The following is a 22865-nucleotide window of genomic DNA, read 5'->3' as shown; positions in this document are numbered from 1 at the left end:
TCACACTAGCTCCGCGTGGTTGTCTTGCTCTTCTGACTGTCCATTGCAATATTCCAGGATTCCAAAGCCTCCCATCACTAACGCTGACCCGACAACACACTGCCACGAGAACGTTGTGTGATGAAACAAGGCGTCTATCACCCCAGAATGCGGAATCGTCATCATCACCCCCACACTGGTTTCCAGGGGTGACGTCCAGCATAGCGACAGCGGCAAGAACACATTGAACACGACCGCCATTATTCCGCTCAACAGCAGCAACAAGACGCCACTGCCGGTAACCGGGAAGCCTATTGGTTCCTGTAGCGGTGAATACGGACTGTACGCCAGCACAAAACTTCCAACAATCCACAGCGGGACGGTATTGTGGGTTCTACTCAAAATTTTCAGGGCCGATTGACATGCCTCCAGGCGCAAAAAATCGCTCCACTACCAAACAACATAAAAAATGACAGATGAGAGTGGTTTTCTCGCTTTACATCATTGTTCAAGATGGGTAGGGCGAGTGCGAACGTCACCGTACCCGGAACGACGCCGTAGTCCAGCGTCAACTGAGGTATACCAACCAGCATCATCTCACGTTTACCGGTTGGTCATGCAGCCCATTGTGAAGGAGACGGTAGGCGAGCGAGACAGCTCTGGTGACTCTCTTGACCCCTTTGTAGCAGGTGGAACTTCGTTCCAGGACATTCTGGAGAAAATATGGGCGGAATTCAGCCCTCATATTAAAGGGAGGGCAGTGAAGTCCGGTGGGATTTGGACTGTCGAGCAAGCTGCGATTGACTCTTGGTCCAAGTTCATGGTGCTCAAGGTGAAAAAACACATCGTTGACAGCTCAAAATCCAACCAGGACTGGAACACTTGGCTTCAATCAATGCATGACAAGACTGCCACGCTTCTCATCTATGAATATGGCGTCAGTCTCGGGAGAAAACAAGATCGCCAAGCTTTTCAAAAGGAGTGCATTCTCCCAGCCGAGACTGACAGGGCAGGCGCAGCTGCTGAAGTCACACTTCGCGAGGTTGTGGGGCGCCTACAAGACTTTTGGAGCGCCACATACACAGGTGAAGCTGTGGTGTGGCGTATGTGGGCTACTGAGGTGGTTCGCAGTCAGGATCGTTCCACATGGGACGATAAAATACGTGCTCCACCACCTCCACATATTTTGCGACTCTTGCGGACTACTGATTCTCGTGTCCAAGAACACGTCAATGATCTTCACCGCTCGACACAAATTGCTCTCGACGTCGTGAACGCATCTATCGCTGGGTCAACAGAGTTACGTCGCGACTGGGAGATGTATGGTCGCCGGTTGGAGAGTTTTGAGACGATGTTGCAGGCTCGTAAGGTCCAAATTGAGTCGCTCCTCCATCACATGCCTCTACCAGACCCTGGAGAGTTGGTCGACCCGCTGCAGAACATGGAAAATCTTGAGGACTTTGAGCACCAATAATTCAGATAGTTTAAGCGAGCGTGCTATCATTCATTTGTTTGTTTTTTTTCTTTTAACTAAGCGTACGAAAGCCTAATGCATCCTCGTCCAATTCTTCTTCTTCCTCGGAAACGTCCTCCCAAAAATCTGGTACTGCGCGTGACTCTGTTGACAGCGGCCCCACAGGATTGAAAGTTTCATCGACCATCCAGCCGCAATGTTCAAACACCCGATCCATATTAAAGGTCACAAAGCGTCGAAATGTGTCAACAATAAATGGCATTAAGTCACGATTCGTGGACTCCACGTAGTAGCGCTGAAAGGCTTTCTTGACGTAACCAAAGAGAAATTCGATGGGATTAAAGAACGGGCAATAGGCAGGTAGAAAAATCGGTACAATTCCGATACTTCTTAGATAATGCACAATTTCAGGGTGTCGATGGATGGATGCACCATCTAAAATCCAAACAGAATTAGTTCTGGGGTAAGGTCGAACACTGGCACGCTTAGAGTACGCAAAATCTTGACAACATCGAACAAACTCTAATCGGTCAAATGTTCCAACAGTGTCATAGTAGTCAATAATGCCATTGACACCAATAAACGCAAGCATGGAGACTCTGGGTTTTCGCTGGAACTCACCCCGAATAGCCACCTTTTGACCTCGAAGTGCGTAGCTTCTCTTTCGCATCATTCCCCTGTTATTAATGAAACTTCATCCAGAAAAACAACATTGTAGTAGGTCCAGTTGATGTGACTCAGCTCCTCCACAAACCGAAAGATGTCTCGCTCTTTGATTTGAATGGCTCGGCGTTCCAACACTTTCCAAGTTAGCCCAAAAGCGTGAATAATTCTCCACACGGATGTTTTGGAAATGGTGAGCTGAAATTTCAAGCGAAATGCAGTTTGTGCCTCGTCCAGATATGCTAAAGGTCTCTGCTTAAAAAATACTCGAAGCCATGAGCGCTGTTCTACCGTAAATTTCCGGTCTGACTTTGACGTAGCGCATTGGTAGGTCCCCGTAACTTCATACACACGAATCCAGTTTCCTATTGGCTGCTGTGTTTTGTTGTAGATGTGTGCCAGTTCCTTCCTAGAATAGCCAAGATAGTAATAGCCGTACAAGCAGTGGAAAACTGTGTTGGGACTAATGTTGCCGAGTAGCTGCTGCCTCCATCGTGCTAAAGAGTAACAAATGTTGTTTAGCAAATCGTTGACGTATCTACCAGCATCAAAACACAAGATTGACAATAGTACCAAGTGTACGGGTGCGTCCTTGGAGATCCAGGGCTGCAAGGAAAGGTGCTGCAAAAGAAGCATCCAGCAGTGCAGCAGTGCAGCAGTCCGGTTCGTTCCGCGTTAAACGGCAATCCTAATTGACCAATAAGAGCGCGCTGTAGTTTTGGGCGCGATGCCCACGAATCGATCGAGAATTCCAAATATACTGGGAAGCCTCAGACTGTAATACCCACGACCACACCAACGCTGAATAAATACAGCACAATACAATTAGCACGAAGAACTCGATCAGCTTAGCAGATTTCCGTGTACAAAGCGACGGTATCCATCCGTACCGAAGAGAGCGACAAGTCCCAAGTGCTGGTGCTTGATTGAAACCCGGTTGGATGACGGTATCAGCTTGGTGCGCTCATCCGATAGAGCTTGCGCCATTGGTGGAGAATGCTGGAGTGTGGGAGCAGAGTGAATGGGACCGACAAATGAAGTTGCGTGCTGACGCAGAGTCCGTCCTCATCCCCTGAGGATGAGCGGTAAAGCTCGAGTACTGCAAACGTCATAATAGTAAATTCAGTGGCAAATACTTATGGGTGTGTACAGCAATGTTTTTTATGTCTAAAAATGGGATGACAGATGTCATCCCATTTTTATCTAGCAAGGATAGTGGTGGGGTGTCATAGATGACTGTGTTCGCCAAACACTCTTCAGTATGCCACCGCACTGATTTACCTAACACTGTAGAAAATTGCTCAGTCACATACCCGTAAAATACGCCTCTAGTCCAGTGGGTCTACCATTAGCGTGCAAATTGTTTTTGGTTTCCGTGTCTGGTTGTTGTATATTATTAATTGAAGCATGGTTGTCAGTGAGAGTCAAATATTGGACGTCCAGGCGAGCCATTTTTCCTAACGAATTCCGACAGTGTAGTTGCTTACCCCTGTTGCGGTTAAACCTGCAAATGTGGGAGGTTTTACAAAATTCCACCTATCAAAATTCTGTACTTCTCTGTCCCACTAATTTAAAGGGATTTCGTTTTGTGTGTATTACACGAAGAATGTTACAATGATCCCATTGGCTGATATCGCGCTTCTTCCAATGATTTGATATACAGTACATATCGACTTAACAAGCCGTAAAACCTCATGTAATTGAGTGCCTATTAGCGAGTGTTACACACGTCGATCGTGATTACGCTGATGTATACGATCGCCTTATCGGAATGAACATTTACTGCAATTTTTGTAAATTTTCGCTCATAAACCTATAAATTACGAAACAAACCAAAATTCACTCCAAATATGAGTCCACATTCATGGCGTTATTTATTTGCTGGTCCCTGTTTATGAAGCCACAAAAAATATAGCGAATCGCACGCTGACTCAAGCTTTCGAATAAGGGTTCTTAGACGTTTATCAAGCTCGTGTTGGTAGTGCTACTTTAAAAAAAACCAAAATCCCTACAAATTGGAGGGACAGAGAAGTATTATAAGCCAGTAATTTTTGAAGCGAAAGATTTTGTAAAGCACGCCGTGTTGGGAGGTTTTATAATAAGTAGAAAAAAATGTAATACAAAGTCCGATTTTGATTACCGGACACTTGCAATTACATACAAAATTTAGGTATATTTTTCTTTGCTAGAGTATCAGGACAGATTGGGAAGGTCCTGACCCGAGTCAATATTACATTGCGACCTAGCCAAAATATTTGTAATTTTATACTTGAAGAAAAACGCAGCATGGCATATAAGTCTGGTATTTCGATTCAATCATACGCAGCGGCAGTTGCGGCTATAGCTCGCGGCCCTCAGCAAACAAAAATGACAGTGCAGCTCGGTTGCATTAGAAGAAAATGTCCAACTCTCCAAACAACATTAAGTTCATGTTCGATCAATACAAAGAGAAAATACGAAAGAGAAAATACGATGGTTAACAGAAAGCGTTTGCAAGTTGGTGCGACGAAAAACATTTTTGCGATGGAGTCGCCATCACAAAAGCCACCTTTTCCTGTCCGAGCAAGTTGTAGGACGAGATTCGAGTTAGCAGAAGAGATCTCCCATCGGTAACTCAGCTGTTTCCGGGTAAATAAATGCGATCATCGATCTGTACAGCCAACAAGTCGCTTTGAGGATCAAATCAAACGAGCACACCCGATCAGCTCAAGTAATTTAGTTGATAAAGAATCTACAGCTCCTGTGAGTGATAGGCATTTCCAGTGTTCGGAGCACATTTGTACCAGTGTAAGGACACCGGCAAAGTTTATGATTGCAGCTGATGGTACTGCAGCATGTATCTGCAGAACGTTGTCCTTGCAAGCCATATGAAGAGGAAGACTGATGGCTAGGAGAGCTCGAGCTGTGGAGCGGTACATGTAGAAGTTAGTTTAGTTATATTAGACATATGTAAAGCGTATAATAGAATTCTGCCGGTGTGGTGGATGGCTTTGACTTATGTTCTCACATTTACATTTGCAGGCTCTTGAAGAGCTCAGTGTGAGCCCCACCTGCTGCTAAGTCACCGCCAGCGTCTGTTGTTGGCGTTCTGCCTCAGCACATACCGTGTTCTACATCCTCCTGACCACTACTCGGCCAAATGACTACTAATACGAGTGAGGACGTGGTGCCCACTGCATTACACATAATGAGCTCAAATGAGAGCAGATCGATGAATTGAAGAGCGGTGCTTTATGGAGCATTCAGATGGATGGTGTGGAGCATGGGTATTTATTTGCGGAAAACCTAACGGAATTGGTCAATCGAAGGATTCCCGTTCTGAAAGCTAAACAGCTGATTCGTTGACTGGCTATCATACCGGAAGGTATCGAGTTGGTATGTGCATCTTGGGTGCACTACACTCTACTCAACAATCGACTACGATGGGCCAGCACCCGATTCTTCAGCTGGAAGAGAATCGGGCTCCCCCTTCAGGACTGCCAAACGGTCCAAATCAGCCAAGAGACGTCGGGTGTGACGGAAGAAGCGCACGCGAGCGTGTGTCATTAAGTTTGAGTCTGATGCCAGGCAGCAGCGGGTTTGCTCAACGCCATGACGATGTAGAGCTCTTCAAATTTACGTCGACGCTCATGAGCGCCCGCATCAAGCTATTTGCCTTCATGGCCAAGAATGACTATCTGACGTGGAAGAGTGGAGTCATGCTGCACCTTCAACCTCTCATGCTGGGCTCAATCACGTACGGATCAGAGCGGTACGATTCGCGCGCGGGTTGTATGTAGCACAAGTACGCGGGTTGGTACAACAAACGGAAAGGTGCTGTCTTCACTCTGTTAAAGATGGCTCTCTCGCTTGAGCTGATGGTGGCGGTTAAGGTGAACGATCTTAGGGACCTAATCGAGACGCTGTCATTGCTATGTGAGAAGATCACCGCGCACTTCGACGCTAGTGATGGCATCAATCCCGAATATAATTGCCGTGAGCTCATGAACCGACTATTACGGCCGGATGAGACCGGGTTCGAGTATATGGACGCCTTGGAGCGACTTGTGCGTCACGTCGCCTATGTCAAGCTAATGGTGACATGGAGGCGTCGATCACGCCAGAATCCTTTTCTCCAATATGTACCATTAGCAAAGTCAAGTCGACTCGATCTGTCTTCAAGCAGTGAAGTAAAGAGCGACAAAATCATTGCGCACGTTAGCTTGGGAGCCGGAATCGATTATTCACTCGACGGACGTGACACGGCTCACTTCCGTATCTGGGCTTCGTTATACCGCATTAACGTTTTAGTTGTGACCGGTGTTCTGACTGGCACCACGTGTTGGTGACTCAAATCGCCGGTGATCAGGGATATTGCGTGGCAGCGACTCAAATCTCTGAGGGCCAAAGTTTTGGCCTGCTGAGAACGCATGTCGCCACTCACCATTTCTATTGTAATGAGCCTATTCTGTGACTACTTCAGCCAGCACGTTAGCGCACGCGGATGAGGAAGCGATAGATGTGTTTCACTTAGATTAACTATACTTTGGTCCGAAAGTATAGATTTACTTAACCCCTTCAAACCGGGAGCCTGCATATGCAACTATTCAAAAATGCTTAACCTGCATAATGCAGGTTAAGCACAAATATGACTTCAAGTTTGTAAAGTTACTTGTTTTCAAATCCTGAGCAATACAAAATCTAAGTAAAAAAACTACAAGTGTTGACTCTTTGTACATGTGCTCGCATAGCAGATACACATAACAAGCGACGAGACAAAGGATATTTCTCTCTATATGAATATACGATTAAAAAGCGTTATGTGGTAAACATGAATCGTGCATTATTTTTTAAAGGTAAAATCCCGCTCCCCTTCCCATCCACTCATTCGGAAATCTGCGCCGGAGAAGAAAGAAGCAAGGATCGCTGCATGAAATAGTTGCTGTCCGAGGAAAGTACGCGAACAGCCAAAACATCCCATTTGGTGTGGCGTGGAAGGAACTGAAGAAGCAGGGTTGGGCATCTGTAAGGCGACTTAGACCCGAGATGGAAGTACGCTCGTCCTGGTGGACATACTAACGGCCAAAAGGACCTAGACTTTTTCCTTGGGGAGGGAGAGCTGTTGGAGTACTACAGTTGTGGTAAGCAAGATGGTGCTGATTGCGGACTACACAACCTAACCAATTGTTTGTATGATGCTACAGCTTCCAAAAAGTCTTCGGCTACGTGTTCTGCACCTTTCCCGACGCCAAAGTACCTCCTGCTGATGCTGATGTCTCAACAGGACAACACCCGCTCAAGCGCCCATCCCCCCCACCTCTCAACCTTCTTCAAGTACTAAACAGCCTGTGGCGCGACAATCGCACATGAAGCGCACTCGAAAAGCGTTCAAGCCGCCTGCTACGGACACACAGAAGCGTCACCGCTCATGTTAGTACCAGCTGCATATGCATGATATGCTATGCAGGATAAGCTGGATAGCTAACTCACATATGCATCAGCTCGAGCAGTACAGCCGTCTGAAGAAGCCACCCGTACGCTATCCGGAATATCCCTTTGACCACATGCATATTGATGCAGTCTAACGCTCGTGAATGCACTATAGCTGACGATGCCAACTCTGACGGAGAAAAAGCGCGAGTGTCGGTTTCTCAACCCGTTACCCAAGTCGCTCAAACCCCCATCGTGTTGCCAGACCGTCATGGGGGTGACGAAGAAACAGCAGAATAGGAGGGCGAGGGGAACTCCAACGTTGAGTCTGCTGAAGAGAACAACGAAGCAGGTATGTTTTGCAATGCGGTTCAACGCATTTTGATGCATATGCAGTATAAATTATTGTGAATAGTCGTGCAAAAGAATCGTTATGCACGAGTTGTGCAGATATACTTGCTGATACAGCCGACAGCTTGAATGTGGATGCTTCGGGAGAAAGATACCCCAATTACGACGCGCTTGACTCTGGTGATGAAGCGGCAAGGGACGACGTCGTCACAGACATCCGGTCTAATTAAAGTGATTTGGTTTCGAATGCTAGTGCAGCAGATGGATCGGAGCCGGATCCTGAACGTGACGAGATGGACATTGCTCTGGCAAAAACATTTCTAGATGAATTTGGAGGCTCAGATGCTGTGTTGGCGGGAAACTTGCTGGTCAGACCACTGCGAGAATTTTCGACATCTGGATGGGATCCAATTCAAGAACCGGACGTGTATGAGGAGCTACAGACGCCTTACGTTCCTGTCGAAGGTGCTAGTTGTTACCCCAAACTTCGACGGTCCATGCACGTGTTGATGATGCCTACAAGCGCCACAAGCGACGCTGCCAAGCGAATCCTGCCACCAAGAAGAAGACCCGGCGTGATGTGCTACAAGAGCTACAAACAGTACCCCTAATCAAACCACATGAGTTGTGCCTTTCGTAGGGCTACTAATCGCGAGGACAATTTGCCCAAACCGTGAAAAGCTGGCAAACCATTGGAAAATCGCCGGTGAGGGTGCCATTCCCCGTGGAGCGCTCAGCTCTACGAGACAGATTCATGGATATCTGCAGAAATCTACATCTTAATGATAATAACGACTTAAGAGCCACCACGGACCGAGCCTGGAAGATCCGCAAGGTTGTTGAAGAATTGCAGCGAAAATTTCGGGAAGGATACGTGCCACCTGCGGATATTTTATTTGATGAGGCCATGCTACCAAGCCGCAGCAGCTTCAACAAGATGCGAGTCTACATGGAGGCAAAACCGCATAAGTGGGGGACAAAGTTCTTAATGTTGTGTAGTGCACACACGTCATACTGCATCAGGTATTTTTTGGCTCTGGAAATTTCTTATCCTGAATCATTCAGTTTACTGATGGAAGTGTGATCGTGTTTTACCTGCATTACGCAGGTTCGAGGTTTGCTGTGGCAAAAAGAACCACGCAAGCGACACTGCCCAACTCGACAAGAACGAAGGCCCTTCTGCTGTCGTTCGGAACCTACGAGCAGTGCTCAGTGACGCACCGTTGCCGGCAAAGAGGCTGGTCGTAATTAACCGCTTCTACACCTCAGTTGCTCTTCTGATCCAGCTACTTCTGATGGGCTACAATTGTGTGGGCGCTATCATGTCGAATCGCGTTGGATACTGCAAAGCGATTGTATGTAAGAGGAAAACACGACCAAAGAATGTGGAACGAGGGACGTGTAAGATTGTGGAGTCTACTAAAGTGCCTGGCCTGCGCGCAATTTGTTGGATGGATTCAAAACCTGTACATTTCTTGGCTTCGGGTCGAAGTGTGGATTTAGATAAAGTCGTCCGCAAAGACAGAGCTGGCGAACAGCATGAAGTCGTCGCTCTTCGTGTTATCAAGGACTACCATCAGTTTATGGGGGGGGGTCGACGTGCATGACCAGCTCCGATTGCAAAGATATTCCATCCGGCGCGCTGTGACTTTTCGCAAGTATTACAAGCGTCTCGTCCTGGGACATATTGATATCGATATAGGAAACAGCTACATTGTGCAGAAGGCTTATCACAAGGACAAGACTGCTCCACGAGCTCGATGAGCGTCTCGTGAAATCTGTCAGCTTGAGCGAAGATTGAGACTAAGCGCGCGAGCGCCTGGCAGACATCGCATATTTGCTTTTTTCCGGATCAGCTTCCTCACCACCGTCCCCATTACATCAAGCCCACAAACGCCCTCGATTTTGGGACCTCCTGCGAGAGCTACTCGTTCGCGCAAAGCCGCGCGATCCTCGCTTCACTCATCTTCTCCGGGGACCACGCCGCAGCGCCAGTCATCGGCGAACCCGATCGACATGTGGTCCACTGCTGCTGCAAACCAAGTTGCCGTCTCGGTGTCGTTTACTCCCTCGGATAGCGGCGGAGCTAATTGTTTGACAGCTGCTTCTCAATCCGGATCTACTCGTCGGCGGCCTCGCTCACATCCGACTCTCTGCAACTCACCCGATTGCCTCGATCTTCAGATCAGTCTGTGGGTGACGGTCGCTCTGACAGCGTTTCGTATCACCTTGCAGCGGTTGAGTTGGATTCAAGCGGAAACATCAGCAGTTCCCGCGGCTCCGATCTTACCACCAGTGATTCTGGCTCAGACTCTGCATCCCCGGAGTTCCCCGATCGCGGTTGGGGTTTTGCTGGCTTGCCCAATGACTTACTATCCGGCACGGAGTTGGCTTCCCTGCCAGCCACGCGTGTACCTCGACCGACTGGATCCTCAATAACGCGATCACCACCTATTCCGGGGTCATGGGATCGCCCCTGGTTCGTACTAGACGGACACCAGACGTGTATTTTGGAGATGGGCGTGGATATCCTATTCATTCAGCTATCAAACCTCTGGAGTAACGGTTCCCACTTCGTAGTCCGACGCCCCAGCTCCAGGAGTGGAGAAACGATCTGGTTGACGAGGGTGGCGTGCGCGCACTTATCGAATCGGCTCCACGGAAATTGCTCGTGGCGGGGGGCGACCCACCCACGTTTGATGAGGACGAGTGGTTTGTGCAAAAAGCGCATCTCTACTAGGTCCACGAAGCAGAGTATCACAGGGCTTACTGGGACTCTACTCATGCCTTCCCGGTCAGCATCGCCAAACGTCGCGCCAGTCGGTACCTGGACGCCTTCTACACCGGCAAAACAGTGGCAATCCCGGGCGGGGGCCTGCCATTTCCGCGTGCGTTACCGCGGGTGACTCATTTGCTTTGTGTTGCTGTCAACGTATTCGTAGGAGCTCAACTAGTTTACATTGACATTACTCTTACATCCTACTTAGCGCTCAGTATCAATGCTCATGTGCCTAAACCTCCGACGTAACAACCCCATACTACTCCTGCTATCCATATTCTGTTGGATTACTGCGTTAGCCATCCCTCCCAGCACACTTGCAACATACAATCTGTAGCTGTTGTCGTACATATTGAGGTTCAGCTCTTTTCCAGGCTTAGAGAGCCATGCAGTCATCTGGGAGCGTGTACTTGCCAGTTGTCCGTGCAAAATCCAAGCTGATGAAGCCCACCCTCGCGTTGGTATATAAACAACGTCGCCTAGAAAACGATCCTACATACGTCATACATGCAACACCACCAATCCACACACAGCTACACGCTCACAAAGGCGATCATTGCATCGCACTGACTTCGAATCTGGATAAACCATACCATTTACCTCTAGGCCACGGGGTGGATGTAGCGGGGATACACGCGAGTGGCTACACGTGGCCACTTGGTTACGAAGAGGTTCTCCACGGCGGTGTGATATACACCAATGATTCCATTCGGCAGAACATTGGTCTGCATGCATCTAGGACATTCATTGGTTGAAGGTTTATATCCCCAACCAATTACAGTGGTAGGATTCTGTCAACACCTTCATTGGCGAATACCTTTCATTTAGAAGATTACAGTAGGAGGAATACCCAAACAAAACGAATAAACCATTTTCAATTTTACCGCGAATCACCTTTGCTTATCTATTTAAGTAAATCTATACTTTCGGACAAAAGTATATTTGACCTAAGTGAAACGCATCTAACGCTTCCTCATACACGTGCGAAAACGTGTAAGCTGGCGCAGTGGGCACAGAGTAGGCCCATTGCAGCATAAATGGTATGGTGAGTGATGCAATGCGTTGTCGCCACGCCAAAACTTTAGCCCTCAGTGATTTGAGTTGCCACCACTCAGTATCCCTAAGCACTGGCGATCTGAGTCACCACAACGTGGTGCCAGTTGGAACTCCGGTGGCAACTACGAAGTGAATGCAAGATGGCGAACCCCAGGTACAGAAGCAAGCAATGCCACGTTCGTCGAGTGAATGACCGATTTAGCTACGTGCGCAATGATTCGTCGCTCTTTACTTCACTGCTTGAAGACAGACCGAGTCGACTTGACTTTGCTAATGGTACATCTTGGAGAGAAGGATTCGGGCGTGATCGACGCCTCCATGTCACCGTTAGCTTGGCATAGGCGACGCGACGCACAAGTCGCTCCAAGGCGTCCCTATACTCGAACACGGTCTCATCCGGCCGTAAACGTCGGTCAATGAGCTCAAGGCGAATGTATTCGGGATTGATGCCATCATCAGCGTCGAAGTGCGCGGTGATCTTCTCACGTAGCAATGACAGCGTCTCGATTAGGTCCCTAAGATCGTTCACCTTAACCGCCACCATCAGCTCAAGCGAGAGAGCCATCTTTAACAGAGTGAAGACAGCACCTTTCCGTTTGTTGTACCAACCCGCGTACTTGTGCTACATACAACCCGCGCGCGAATCGTACCGCTCTGATCCGTACGTGATTGAGCCCAGCATGAGAGGTTGAAGGTGCAGCATGACTCCACTCTTCCACGTCAGATAGTCATTCTTGGCCATGAAGGCAAATAGCTTGATGCGGGCGCTCATGAGCGTCGACGTAAATTTGAAGAGCTCTACATCGTCATAGCGCTGCGCAAACTCGCTATTGCCTGGCGTCAGATCCGAACTTAATGGCACACGTTCGCGTGCGCTTCCTCCGTCACGCCCGACGTCTCTTGGCTGATTTGGACCGTTCGGCAGTCCTGAAGGGGGAGCCCGATTCTCTTCCAGCTGAAGAATCGGGTGCTGGCCCATCGTAGTCGATTGTTGAGTAGAGTGTAGTGCACCCAAGATGCACATACCAACTCGATACCTTCCGGTATGATAGCCAGTCGACGAATCAGCTGTTTAGCTTTCAGAACGGGAATCCTTCAATTGACCAATTCCGTTAGGTTTTCCGCAAATAAATACCCATGCTCCACACCATCCATCTGAATGCTCCATAAAGCACCGCTCTTCAATTCATCGATCTGCTCTCATTTGAGCTCATTATGTGTAATGCAGTGGGCACCACGTCCTCACTCGTATTAGTAGTCATTTGGCCGAGTAGTGGTCAGGAGGATGTAGAACACGGTATGTGCTGAGGCAGAACGCCAACAACAGACGCTGGCGGTGACTTAGCAGCAGGTGGGGCTCACACTGAGCTCTTCAAGAGCCTGCAAATGTAAATGTGAGAACGTAAGTCAAAGCCATCCACCACACCGGCAGAATTCTATTATACGCTTTACATATGTCTAATATAACTAAACTAACTTCTACATGTACCGCTCCACAGCTCGAGCTCTCCTAGCCATCAGTCTTCCTCTTCATATGGCTTGCAAGGACAACGTTCTGCAGATACATACTGCTGTACCATCAACCGCAATCATAAACTTTGTCTGTGTCCTAACACTGGTACAAACGTGTTCCGGACACTGGAAATGCCTGTCACTCACAGGAGCTGTACATTCTTTATCGACTGCTTTACTTGGCTGATCGGTGTGCTCGTTTGATTGGACCTTTAAAGCGACTTGTTGGCTGTACAGATCGACAATCGCATTTATTTAGCCGCACACAATTAAACCACCGATGATAGATCCCTTCTGCTAGCTCGAGTCTCGTCCTACATCTTCCTCGGACAGGAAAAGGTGGCGCTTACCTTTTGTGACGGTGCCTCCATCGCAAAAATATTTTTCGTCGCGCCAACGTGCAAACGCTTTCTGTTAGCCATCGTATTTTCTCTTTGTATTGATCGAACATGAACTTAATGTTGTTTGGAGAGTTGGACATTATTTTCTAATGCAACTGAACTGCACTGTCATTTTATGCTGAGGGTCTCGGGGTGGAGCCGTAATTGCCGCTGCGTATGACTTATTTGCCATGTTGCGTTTTCCCTCAAGTATAAGATGACGAGTATTTTGGTTAGGTCGCAAATGTAATATTCACGCCTTGAATGAGCTTATTACCGCCTAAATTCAGCTCTTGAACTCAAACGGATTCGGTACGATCCAGTATTACCGATATATTATGTTCACGTGCCTTTTCGCAGATCTTACTGAGCCCAAAAGGTGAATCTTCAACCCTTGGGCTCACGGTTTCAAATAGCAGCTATCTAATAGTTGCTCGAGAGAGAGAGAACCTGTCGATAATTCTTGCTGAAAAGTCGCGATTCTTGCCCTTTAGCATTTAAAACGCCGAACCCATAATTTCTCAAAACCCAGCTCCTGATTCCATGGGGTTCTGAGTAATTATCAGAACCGCGGTTCTGGTTTGTTTTATTTTGCGTGGTAACACTGACCCGGGCCAGGACCTACCCATTCTGTCCGGGTACTCTTTAACCCTTATTGCGAGGAAAATTATACTTAAATTTTGTAATTAAAATTTGCTATTTTCCGCTAATAAAATCGGACTTAGTATTACATTTTTCATACTTTTTATAAAACCTCCCAACATGGGTTTACAGAATCTTCCGCGCCGAAAATAACTGACTTGTAGCTACACTGTCAAAATTCGTTAGGCAAAATGGCTCGCCTGGACGTCCATTATACAACAAGCAGACACGGAAACCAAAAATTTGCTCCCTTAGGGTAGACCTCGTGGACTAGAGGCGTATGTTACGGGTATGTGATGGAACAATTTTCTACAGTGTTAGGTAAATCAGTGCGGTGGTATACTGTAGCCGTATCTTGGGTCCGGACCCGGTCGCATTCTAAACTTTGTATGGGGTCGGACCAGATAGATGCCGCTGAAAAACGTGGTGATTACCAAGCAGCGCAGCCCCCAAATTGCAATATAACTCGATCGCAACTTGCATTATAACTCGATCACATCATGCAGTATAACTTGACCATCATACAGAATAACTCGACCGTAGCTAGCAGTATTATTTGATCGTATCTTACAATATATCTCGACAGCACCTTGTTTTGTAACTTATCGTACACTACAGAGACCATATTTAAAGCTACTTTCAAGCTACCTGAACCACTGCATTGGTCAATTTTTTCTGTACAGCTGTCCAGTTAAATATTATATGCTATGATTGAGATATTCATCATTGCAGTCGTGCTACAAAGCGGTTGAGCTATTTGGCAAGATAGTCGACTTTTTTGCAAAGTGGTTGAGATATTTGGCAAGATGGTCAGCTTGTTTTACAATGCGGTCGAGTTATTCTGTGCGATAATATCTTGAACAAGGCCTCGAACTCGCTTGCCAAACTGATTGAGTGATTGTCCTGCCTCTCTGCGCATTTCATCTAGCTCAGATTTAGCTCCAGTTTCCGATATCTGGCATTTTGATGCGAGCGTCTTTATTGCTTCGTAGAAATCTTTACGTCGAGAGAAGAAACGATTCTCTGTGGGCTCTTTCCGCCACTTGCTTCCAAATCGCTGCTCGGCTTCATGAACGGATATCTGCCCTCCAATTCTGCGAGAGCAGAGAGCGACTTAGAACCATTTTACCCACCGAAGGATTTTGAAATTGATCTTGTCGGGGCTGTACAGCGTCCGGTACTTGGTCGGTACCACGCTCTAGGCTTTCGCCACAGCCATATGTTAAAGAGACCACGAGCTTTTTTCTTACGGCTAAGACGCCTTGCGCTTTAAGCTGGTGTTCACTGGTGAGGCTGTCGATCTTTCCGTGCAGAGTCTCGGAACCTGCTTTAGCGCTGCTGCTACTAACGGATTTGCTGCTTCAAGACGGTTATCTTGGGGCTGGTTTGAAAATTGCAGCGAAAGCAAAACCCCCGCTTCAAACCGCACATCGTGCTCCGAAATGAACAAAGGGTCTTTCCAAATAGGGTGATCGGGAAATTTCCCACGTAGCACTACCGAGTCTTGAAATATAATGACTCTCAAAACGTGCAACAATCCAATAATGCCACCGGCCGCAACTCCCCGGCTTCCACACTCGCGATAGTCTCTCTCTCTGTAGCATTCAGGTCAGAGAAAACATTTTGCTGTAGCTCAACGGGTGGGGTTATTATGGTACGATCTAACCAATACCCACCCACCCCTTTGCTGATCGCCCTGCCAAAGCGCGCATTGCCTTTCGCGGTAGTGTTGTTAAATAGCTCGCTTCCATTCTCTCTCCATTCCATCCACCAGCTCGCCTAATCTGTTTTTCATCCGAGCCTTGTAGCTCAGCCAGCTTGGCTCCTGAGCCCCGAGTGGCATGCGGCCAGACTGACGAATTAATACCACAGGCCCTAAATGCTGTATTCACTCCTTCTAATTGCGTAGTGTAGGAAATGACTCCAAATCCATATGCCATCGCCAGTTCAAGTATAGGGTCACCGCATTGAAAGGACATAACATCACTTCTTTGGATCGCATAGCAGCATCGTATTTAACCGTGCCGCTTTTGCTAGTCTTTCCTTTTCTCATGATATCTACAAGGGGACTACAAACTCGGGGGGATTCGTCGGTTAGCGTAAGAGACAACATATCAGGGAACTGGATAAATCGCCTTGACTCTCCACGAGCAAGAAGGGCGTGTCCGACTAAAACGTCCACTCGACTTCGTAAGGCCACTCCAGTTGATATGTTCAACCAGAACGTACTTAAACTCCTCGTGTCCTCAAAATTATATCCATCTAGCACCGTTTCCAGCCCTCGATCGGCGTAAGCGTTAACTTTCCGCTCGTTTTCTCTTCGCTTTAGCATGTCCATCAAGCCTTTTAGGGCTTTGCCGCGCGGGTGTGAGTGTTGATTCATGTTGATGAATTTTCGAAATTGGTAAAGATTAATGATAGCCTTTACATACGCATCCACAGATTCATAACGAAGCCTAACCGGGCTATTAATAAGAGGGCAACTGAGGTATTATATACTACGTAGTATCACGTAGCCATATTACGACTCAGATTTGGTCGGTGGCATAAAGTAGTGTAAGACATTAAATGAGGCGATAAATGACCAGTCTAGAGCAACTGTAGGCGTTTTTAAATGTGATCTCCGACGTGATTGAGACCAACATGTACGCGGACACATGAAAAGGCAATCGTGTGGTGTTGACGAAAGTACTTGTTTCGCTGAACCAGAAGTAGCCTTGAACTCTTTTCGAAGTTCTAAATAGTGCGTCTATAGAGTTAACTCTCGGCGGGACGTCTTCAAATCCCCTGCGGGACAAGCCAGCATTTACAAAGCGTGTATATCTAGAACGCTGTAGGCAATCTGGACTTTTCCGCTGTAGGTTTCGTTATTGCCAATGGAGTTTGTCCGGTGGATAATGTTAAGGGTGAAAGGTGCTTGTCAGACAGCATCGGCATACGCACTGGTGAATAGTATTATTTCATTCATCCGTGTACCTCACGGCCTGACCACTCCAATGACGCAAAGTACTTATCAACAACCGCATAGGCTGGTAAGATACACAAAATTTCAGGAGAAAGAAAATGAACCACTCCATTGCCTACGGAGGACGAGATGTGGCACTTATGCGGCGAGAAGGTCTGGCATACAACGTTGCCGCAGCGTCGACTCGAAGCATATTGCATTTTATAGAATAGCCCCCCCCTCCAACTGATTAAACATACGAACGGAATCAATGCAGCTAGAAATAAGGTCGAAAGCCTGCTTTGGTGTACCAGTAGGATTTAGTGATGGCTGCAGGGAAGCCTCGCCAACGGAGAACTTATATCAACACCGCCATGTCGATAGGACGTGCAAAAAGAGTTCCATTACGCAGGAAACAAATTCTAACCTCAGCTCAATGTAAAAAACGCAAAAAGTATTTGGGTACACCACATTACCCTTTTCTAAATTTGGGTACCTCGAGCTCCATAGTTTTTCCCGGTGAATTGCTTCACAATCGTTGATCACGTAGTAATTACTACAGTGGCCAAAAACGCGAATAACTCCTCTTCAGCCTGAAGAAGGTCCTGAAGTTCAGGACCTTGCGTTTCATGCAGTGATACTGTACATGGCTCTGTAAACTTTTGTGAAAAAGCAGCAAGAAAACACCTGCGATATGACGTTAATGTATCGCCAGTGGCGATACTTAAATGGCGATTCGCCACCATATTTGTTCTCCTGTTGGCACCGTAAGCTACGGTATCGGTATGCTGGTCCAGCATATCGAAAAATTCTCCGACGTCAACAACCAACAAGCGCGGCTGGAAGAATGAACCTCTACGCCGTTCTGTGGGTCGGCCTTGCAGTTCTTGCGTCTGTGCAAGCCCAAGACGGGTCTCACAGTCAAATGCAATCGTCGCAAGGCGATGTCGGCTCCCCTGAATCAAAGACTGCATCCCAAGCGCAGGGTCCTATTGAAAACCCAAAACGAACCATAAAGTACATTGACTTCAGCAAGTTGACCCAAGCACCGTCGGCCACCGTTCCTCGAAACGTGACAAAAGGTCCGACGAGGCCGGATCCTCGCCAAGAACCGCCGACTCCAAAACCTACACCAGCCCCAGCTTCCGCCCCTACTGCTGCCCCAACGCCTGCTCCGACCCCAGCTCCAACGCCGGACCCTGGCCCATGGGTGACAAAAACAATTGGCCATGACGATGTGAAATTGTTCCCTCAGCCCGAACCTGTCACGATCTCCGAGAAGGCCGGCGTCAAGTTCAAACCTCAGATTCAAATCCGTACTGGATGCGTACCTTACCCTGTCGTGAACGAATTGGGGGAGACTAGCGGCGGTCTTCAAACTTCTGGAAACTCCAGAGGTGGATGCAGAGGCTCCGGCCACGGTTCTCAGGTCTACGGCCGCTCGACGTGGATGGAAGGCGTCTGGGCCATCATGTACTCATGGTACTTTCCCAAGGATTTTCCATCGTCTCGCATGGGCCACCGTCACGACTGGGAGCACGCGATTGTGTTTATTGACAATCCCGAGGTGGCGGAACCCAAGATTCTTGCCTGCTCAGTGTCATCCCACGACGGCTACAAGAAGTACAACCCTTGTCCGTCATACGTTATTGACGGCACCAGTCTCAAGGTCCGATACAAGCACGCCTGGCCATTGAACCACGACCTTGATACCACCGGCGACGCTGGTACATTCCAAGATCTTATTATGTGGGACCAGATGTCGAATGATGCCCGCAGGGCTCTTAATTCAGTTCACTTTGGCAAGGCCAACACGCCGTTTAACGACGGCAATTTCCGCCCGAAACTCGAGAAGGCCTGGCCCTTCAAAAACAAATTCACCGTAGCAAGGTGGATAAAACCCAGAGAAAATGAAATCTCAACATCAGCCGTTACCAACAAAGCCGACGGTTTTGCTTGCATTCTCATCCAAATGAAAAGGCTCTTCCGAACATAATTGGTTCTGTTTGACTTATTCCGCCCCCCCAATTTATCAGCGATGACGATACAACATATCAGTAGTAGTAGTCGCAACCAAACAGCGGCTGCAAGGGGAGTACGCTTACTTCGAGCGAATGAAGCTCCGATTCTTGTCATCCTGCAGTGTTCCTCCATTTGTATACAACCATGATATCATGTACTGTACATGATGTACATGTAGCTATTTAGGCAAATCTTTCCTGCTGTCGATGCAGAACCAGCAAGGACCATCCCTCTATTTCTCTTCAACAGTACAAGATAGCGATGGTCCTCATCCATATCATCGTGCCATGTATAGAGTCACGACATCATGTACATGTAGCTATTCAGGCGAATCTTTTCCTGCTGTCGATGCAGAGCCATCCCTCTGTTTCTCTTCAACAGTACCGATAGCGATGGACCATCGCTGAGGACCATCGCCGATGGTCCTCTGCCATTTTATTGTGCATGCACCGACGCATCTTCTGGTTCCAAGTCCGCACCATTTTCTGTGTCCGACATACACTCTGCATCGCTCCCTTGCTAATAAAGTTTTCTATTATAGCGTCACCAACATTTAATTTCATCGTAGAAGCTGTGTAGATCTTTCCAGCTCATAGTCCCAGTTCGACCCGTCGCAAAAGTCCACGCCTTATGTGAATACATGTAATATAACTTGTTATGCCGTTGGGAACCGATGATTCTTTGAATTCACCTCAATCCAACTGTAGCATTAAACGTCTGTAGATTGAGCTCATTCTCGGATCTGACTAAACCCCCAGCCTTCAATCGTTCTCCTCGCCAGACACAAAGTCATGTCGACCCTCACGTTTCCGATCCTGTGGAAGGATGCCCATGAGCGGGGCATCAAGGGAGTCATCGAGCTCAGCATGTCCGATTTGCCGCTGAAAGGCGCTCGAGTTCGAGACTTGTTCCCGGTACTGAATACGAAGATCAACGCCAAGTTCCCGTTCGAGCGAAATAGTCGCGAAGTGGAGACTTTTCTACTTTATGGAACCCGTGTGAGTCGTGATCGTTCACTGAAAGCACTCATTCCCGAGCTGCGTAGTTGTCCACGATTTGTAGTGAGCATGAGACTCTACCCAAACTGGGCGCCCAGAAGCAGCATTAGGATCTTTATTAAAACGCTCACAGACAGAATTATTCTAATTAACTGCGAGACCACCGATACGGTTGTCTGTCTCAAGTCCAGAATTCGAGACAAGGAAGGCATTGCACCTGATGTCCAGAGTCTTGTCTTCGCAGGCAAAGAGCTCGAAAACCATCTTTCGCTGCGTACTTACGGTATCAAAAACCTGAGCCAAGTGCATCTGGTGCGGCTGATGCGTGGTGGTGGAGGTCCACCACGGATGTTTGCCGATGTTTCGGACGATTGGTGGTCCGCGAGTTTTCACCCGACGCTCCGGAGTGGCGTATTGTCCGCAGAGGACTGAACATCGAGGGGAGATGCAAGAATGTGGAGTGTGCTGCATATCAACACATGGTTATCCACCCCAAGCAGTATGAAGCATTTAATCTCATGCGAGATGACGACATTCGATGTCCCATCTGTCACTCAAAGGTGAAGCCTCGAACTTGTGGGTTTTACGATTGTGTCTGGAAATTTGACGGAACACAAGAACAAAACGGGTTTTCAATTATTTCGCAGTGGAAGGAAGCTTTTGGTCGGAAGTACTATCGCTTCAATGCTGGCAAAACGTTCGGCTCTGTGGAATGGGAGAGTTTGATGATTGTAGCCAGACGGCGAGATGAGTCGACTGAGGTGATGCTATCACCATCCGCCCAAGCTACTGGAATAAGCAGAAGCGACAAGTGCTCGATCTGCTGGTCCAAGTTCGGCTTGACAGCATCAGGCTTCGTTGTTACGATTAGCTGTGGACATAGCTTCCACTGTTCTTGCATTGACAAATGGTCGGGGTGGTGCATGAACAACGGTACTCTACCAAGCTGTCCTGTGTGTCGCAGAGAAGTACAGACGCCTGCTTATGCTTGAACAGCATAAATTATGTATGGCTACGTGGCTGACGATGCCGTCACACCCGAGTTATTTGATTATCTTTTTTATTTAAGGATGGTAGCAATAAATCACAGCGGCTTGTACGGGGTGATAAACGAAATGCAACCTCGATTTTATTTGTCATTAAGGGTAGACACAGCCCATTCACATTAGCTCCATGAGGTTGTCTTGCACTTCTGACGGTCCATTGCAATATTCCAGGATTCCAAAGCCTCCCATCACTAACGCTGATCCGACAACACACTGCCACGAGAACGTTGTGTGATGAAACAAGGCGTCTATCACCCCAGAAAGCGAAATCGTCATCATCACCCCCACTGGTTACCAGGGGTGACGTCCTGCATAGACAGCGGCAAAAACACATTGAACACGACCGCCATTATTCCGCTCAACAGCAGCAGCAAGACGCCACTGCCGGTAACTGAGAAGCCCATTGGTTCCTGTAGCGGTGAATACGGACTGTACGCCAGCACAAAACTTCCAACAATCCACAACGGGACGGTAAACAGTCCAGTCAATCCATTTATCGTTAACAATGTCGACGTGTCGGTGATATCTCCCCCTACTCTTAGGCGCAATGCAACCTCGTATCCGCCGTATAGCGCAGCCGATATCACCACCAGCAAGCCCGCCACTAGACTAGTATTAGCGATCGCATCAGCATCACGTCCTTCTTGAAACATGACGACCATCGTGACTCCCACAAATGACGTGAGCACTCCACAAATCTTGCAAAACGATGGTCGTTCCTGCAGGAAACAAACCGAAAAGCAATAGACAAACGCGGCGAACAGTTGAAGATAGCCGTCCCAGCCGCAACACTGACATTGGTCAATGCAGCGTACCAAAAGTAGTCTGCTAGCAGGTAGAACACACTCAGACACGCTGATATGCGACAGAGTTTGTCGAATGGAATCTCGGAATGGCGTTTCAAGACTCCAAGAACATCCAGCCCTGCATAGCGATCCTCTATCCCTCCAAATACCCAATGATATTAGCCGAACACCAACGGTAGCACGACAGCCGTGATGGTGTGGTTAAAGCACACAATGAAAAAAGGTTTGTCGAACTGCACCACCGCCTGTAGAGCTTGGGAAGCCTCGGACTGTAATACCCCCGCCCACGCCAATGTCCGAGCTCTTTGCCTGCGAAGACAAGACTCTGGACATCAGGTGCAATGCCTTCCTTGTCTCGAATTCTGGACTTGAGACAGACAACCGTATCGGTGGTCTCGCAGTTAATTAGAATAATTCTGCCTGTGAGCGTTTTAATAAAGATCCTAATGCTGCTTCTGGGCGCCCGGTTTGGGTAGAGTCTCATGCTCACTACAAATCGTGGACAGCTACGCAACTCGGGAATGAGCGCTTTCAGTGAACGATCACAACTCACACGGGTTCCATAGAGTAGAAAAGTCTCCACTTCGCGACTATTTCGCTCGAGCGGAAACTTGGCGTTGATCTTCGTATTCAGAACCGGGAACAAGTCTCGAACCCGAGCGCCTTTCAGAGGCAAATCGGACATGCTGAGCTCGATGACTCCCTTGATGCCCCGCTCATGGGCATCCTTCCACAGGATCGGAAACGTGAGGGTCGACATGACTTTGTGTCTGGCGAGGAGAACGATTGAAGGCTGGGGGTTGA

The 22865-nt window shown here is 48.0% G+C and overlaps 5 protein-coding genes across 5 annotated transcripts; 2 read left to right on the top strand and 3 right to left on the bottom strand.

Annotated features, from left to right (window-relative positions):
* Positions 1 to 1714: 1714 nt before the first annotated feature.
* On the bottom strand, positions 1715 to 2126 carry PITG_08524 (uncharacterized protein; the record flags this gene model as incomplete). The annotated part of the gene is made up of 2 exons (XM_002903848.1): positions 1715 to 1733; positions 1801 to 2126. The coding sequence occupies 2 exons, from the start codon at positions 2124 to 2126 to the stop codon at positions 1715 to 1717; spliced, it is 345 nt and encodes a 114-aa protein (XP_002903894.1).
* Positions 2127 to 18036: 15910 nt separating this feature from the next.
* On the top strand, positions 18037 to 19185 carry PITG_08522 (NPP1-like protein; the record flags this gene model as incomplete). The annotated part of the gene is made up of 1 exon (XM_002903847.1): positions 18037 to 19185. One exon carries the CDS (start codon positions 18037 to 18039, stop codon positions 19183 to 19185), a length of 1149 nt encoding a protein of 382 aa, XP_002903893.1.
* Positions 19186 to 20002: 817 nt separating this feature from the next.
* PITG_08521 (ubiquitin family RING domain-containing protein) lies at positions 20003 to 21201 on the top strand (the record flags this gene model as incomplete). Its single annotated transcript, XM_002903846.1, has 3 exons — positions 20003 to 20569; positions 20617 to 20879; positions 20931 to 21201. 3 exons carry the CDS (start codon positions 20003 to 20005, stop codon positions 21199 to 21201), a joined length of 1101 nt encoding a protein of 366 aa, XP_002903892.1.
* A 332-nt stretch (positions 21202 to 21533) lies between these two features.
* Positions 21534 to 21917, bottom strand: PITG_08520 (uncharacterized protein; the record flags this gene model as incomplete). Its single annotated transcript, XM_002903845.1, has 2 exons — positions 21534 to 21542; positions 21600 to 21917. The coding sequence occupies 2 exons, from the start codon at positions 21915 to 21917 to the stop codon at positions 21534 to 21536; spliced, it is 327 nt and encodes a 108-aa protein (XP_002903891.1).
* A 302-nt stretch (positions 21918 to 22219) lies between these two features.
* On the bottom strand, positions 22220 to 22821 carry PITG_08519 (uncharacterized protein; the record flags this gene model as incomplete). Its single annotated transcript, XM_002903844.1, has 2 exons — positions 22220 to 22306; positions 22615 to 22821. The coding sequence occupies 2 exons, from the start codon at positions 22819 to 22821 to the stop codon at positions 22220 to 22222; spliced, it is 294 nt and encodes a 97-aa protein (XP_002903890.1).
* Between the last annotated feature and the right edge of the window lie 44 nt (positions 22822 to 22865).

Source organism: Phytophthora infestans, genomic scaffold, assembly GCF_000142945.1.
Source record: "Phytophthora infestans T30-4 supercont1.13 genomic scaffold, whole genome shotgun sequence".
Lineage (NCBI taxonomy): Eukaryota > Oomycota > Peronosporomycetes > Peronosporales > Peronosporaceae > Phytophthora > Phytophthora infestans.
The sequence above is the reverse complement of the archived record's forward strand: the minus strand, read 5'-3'. Positions and strand labels throughout refer to the sequence as shown.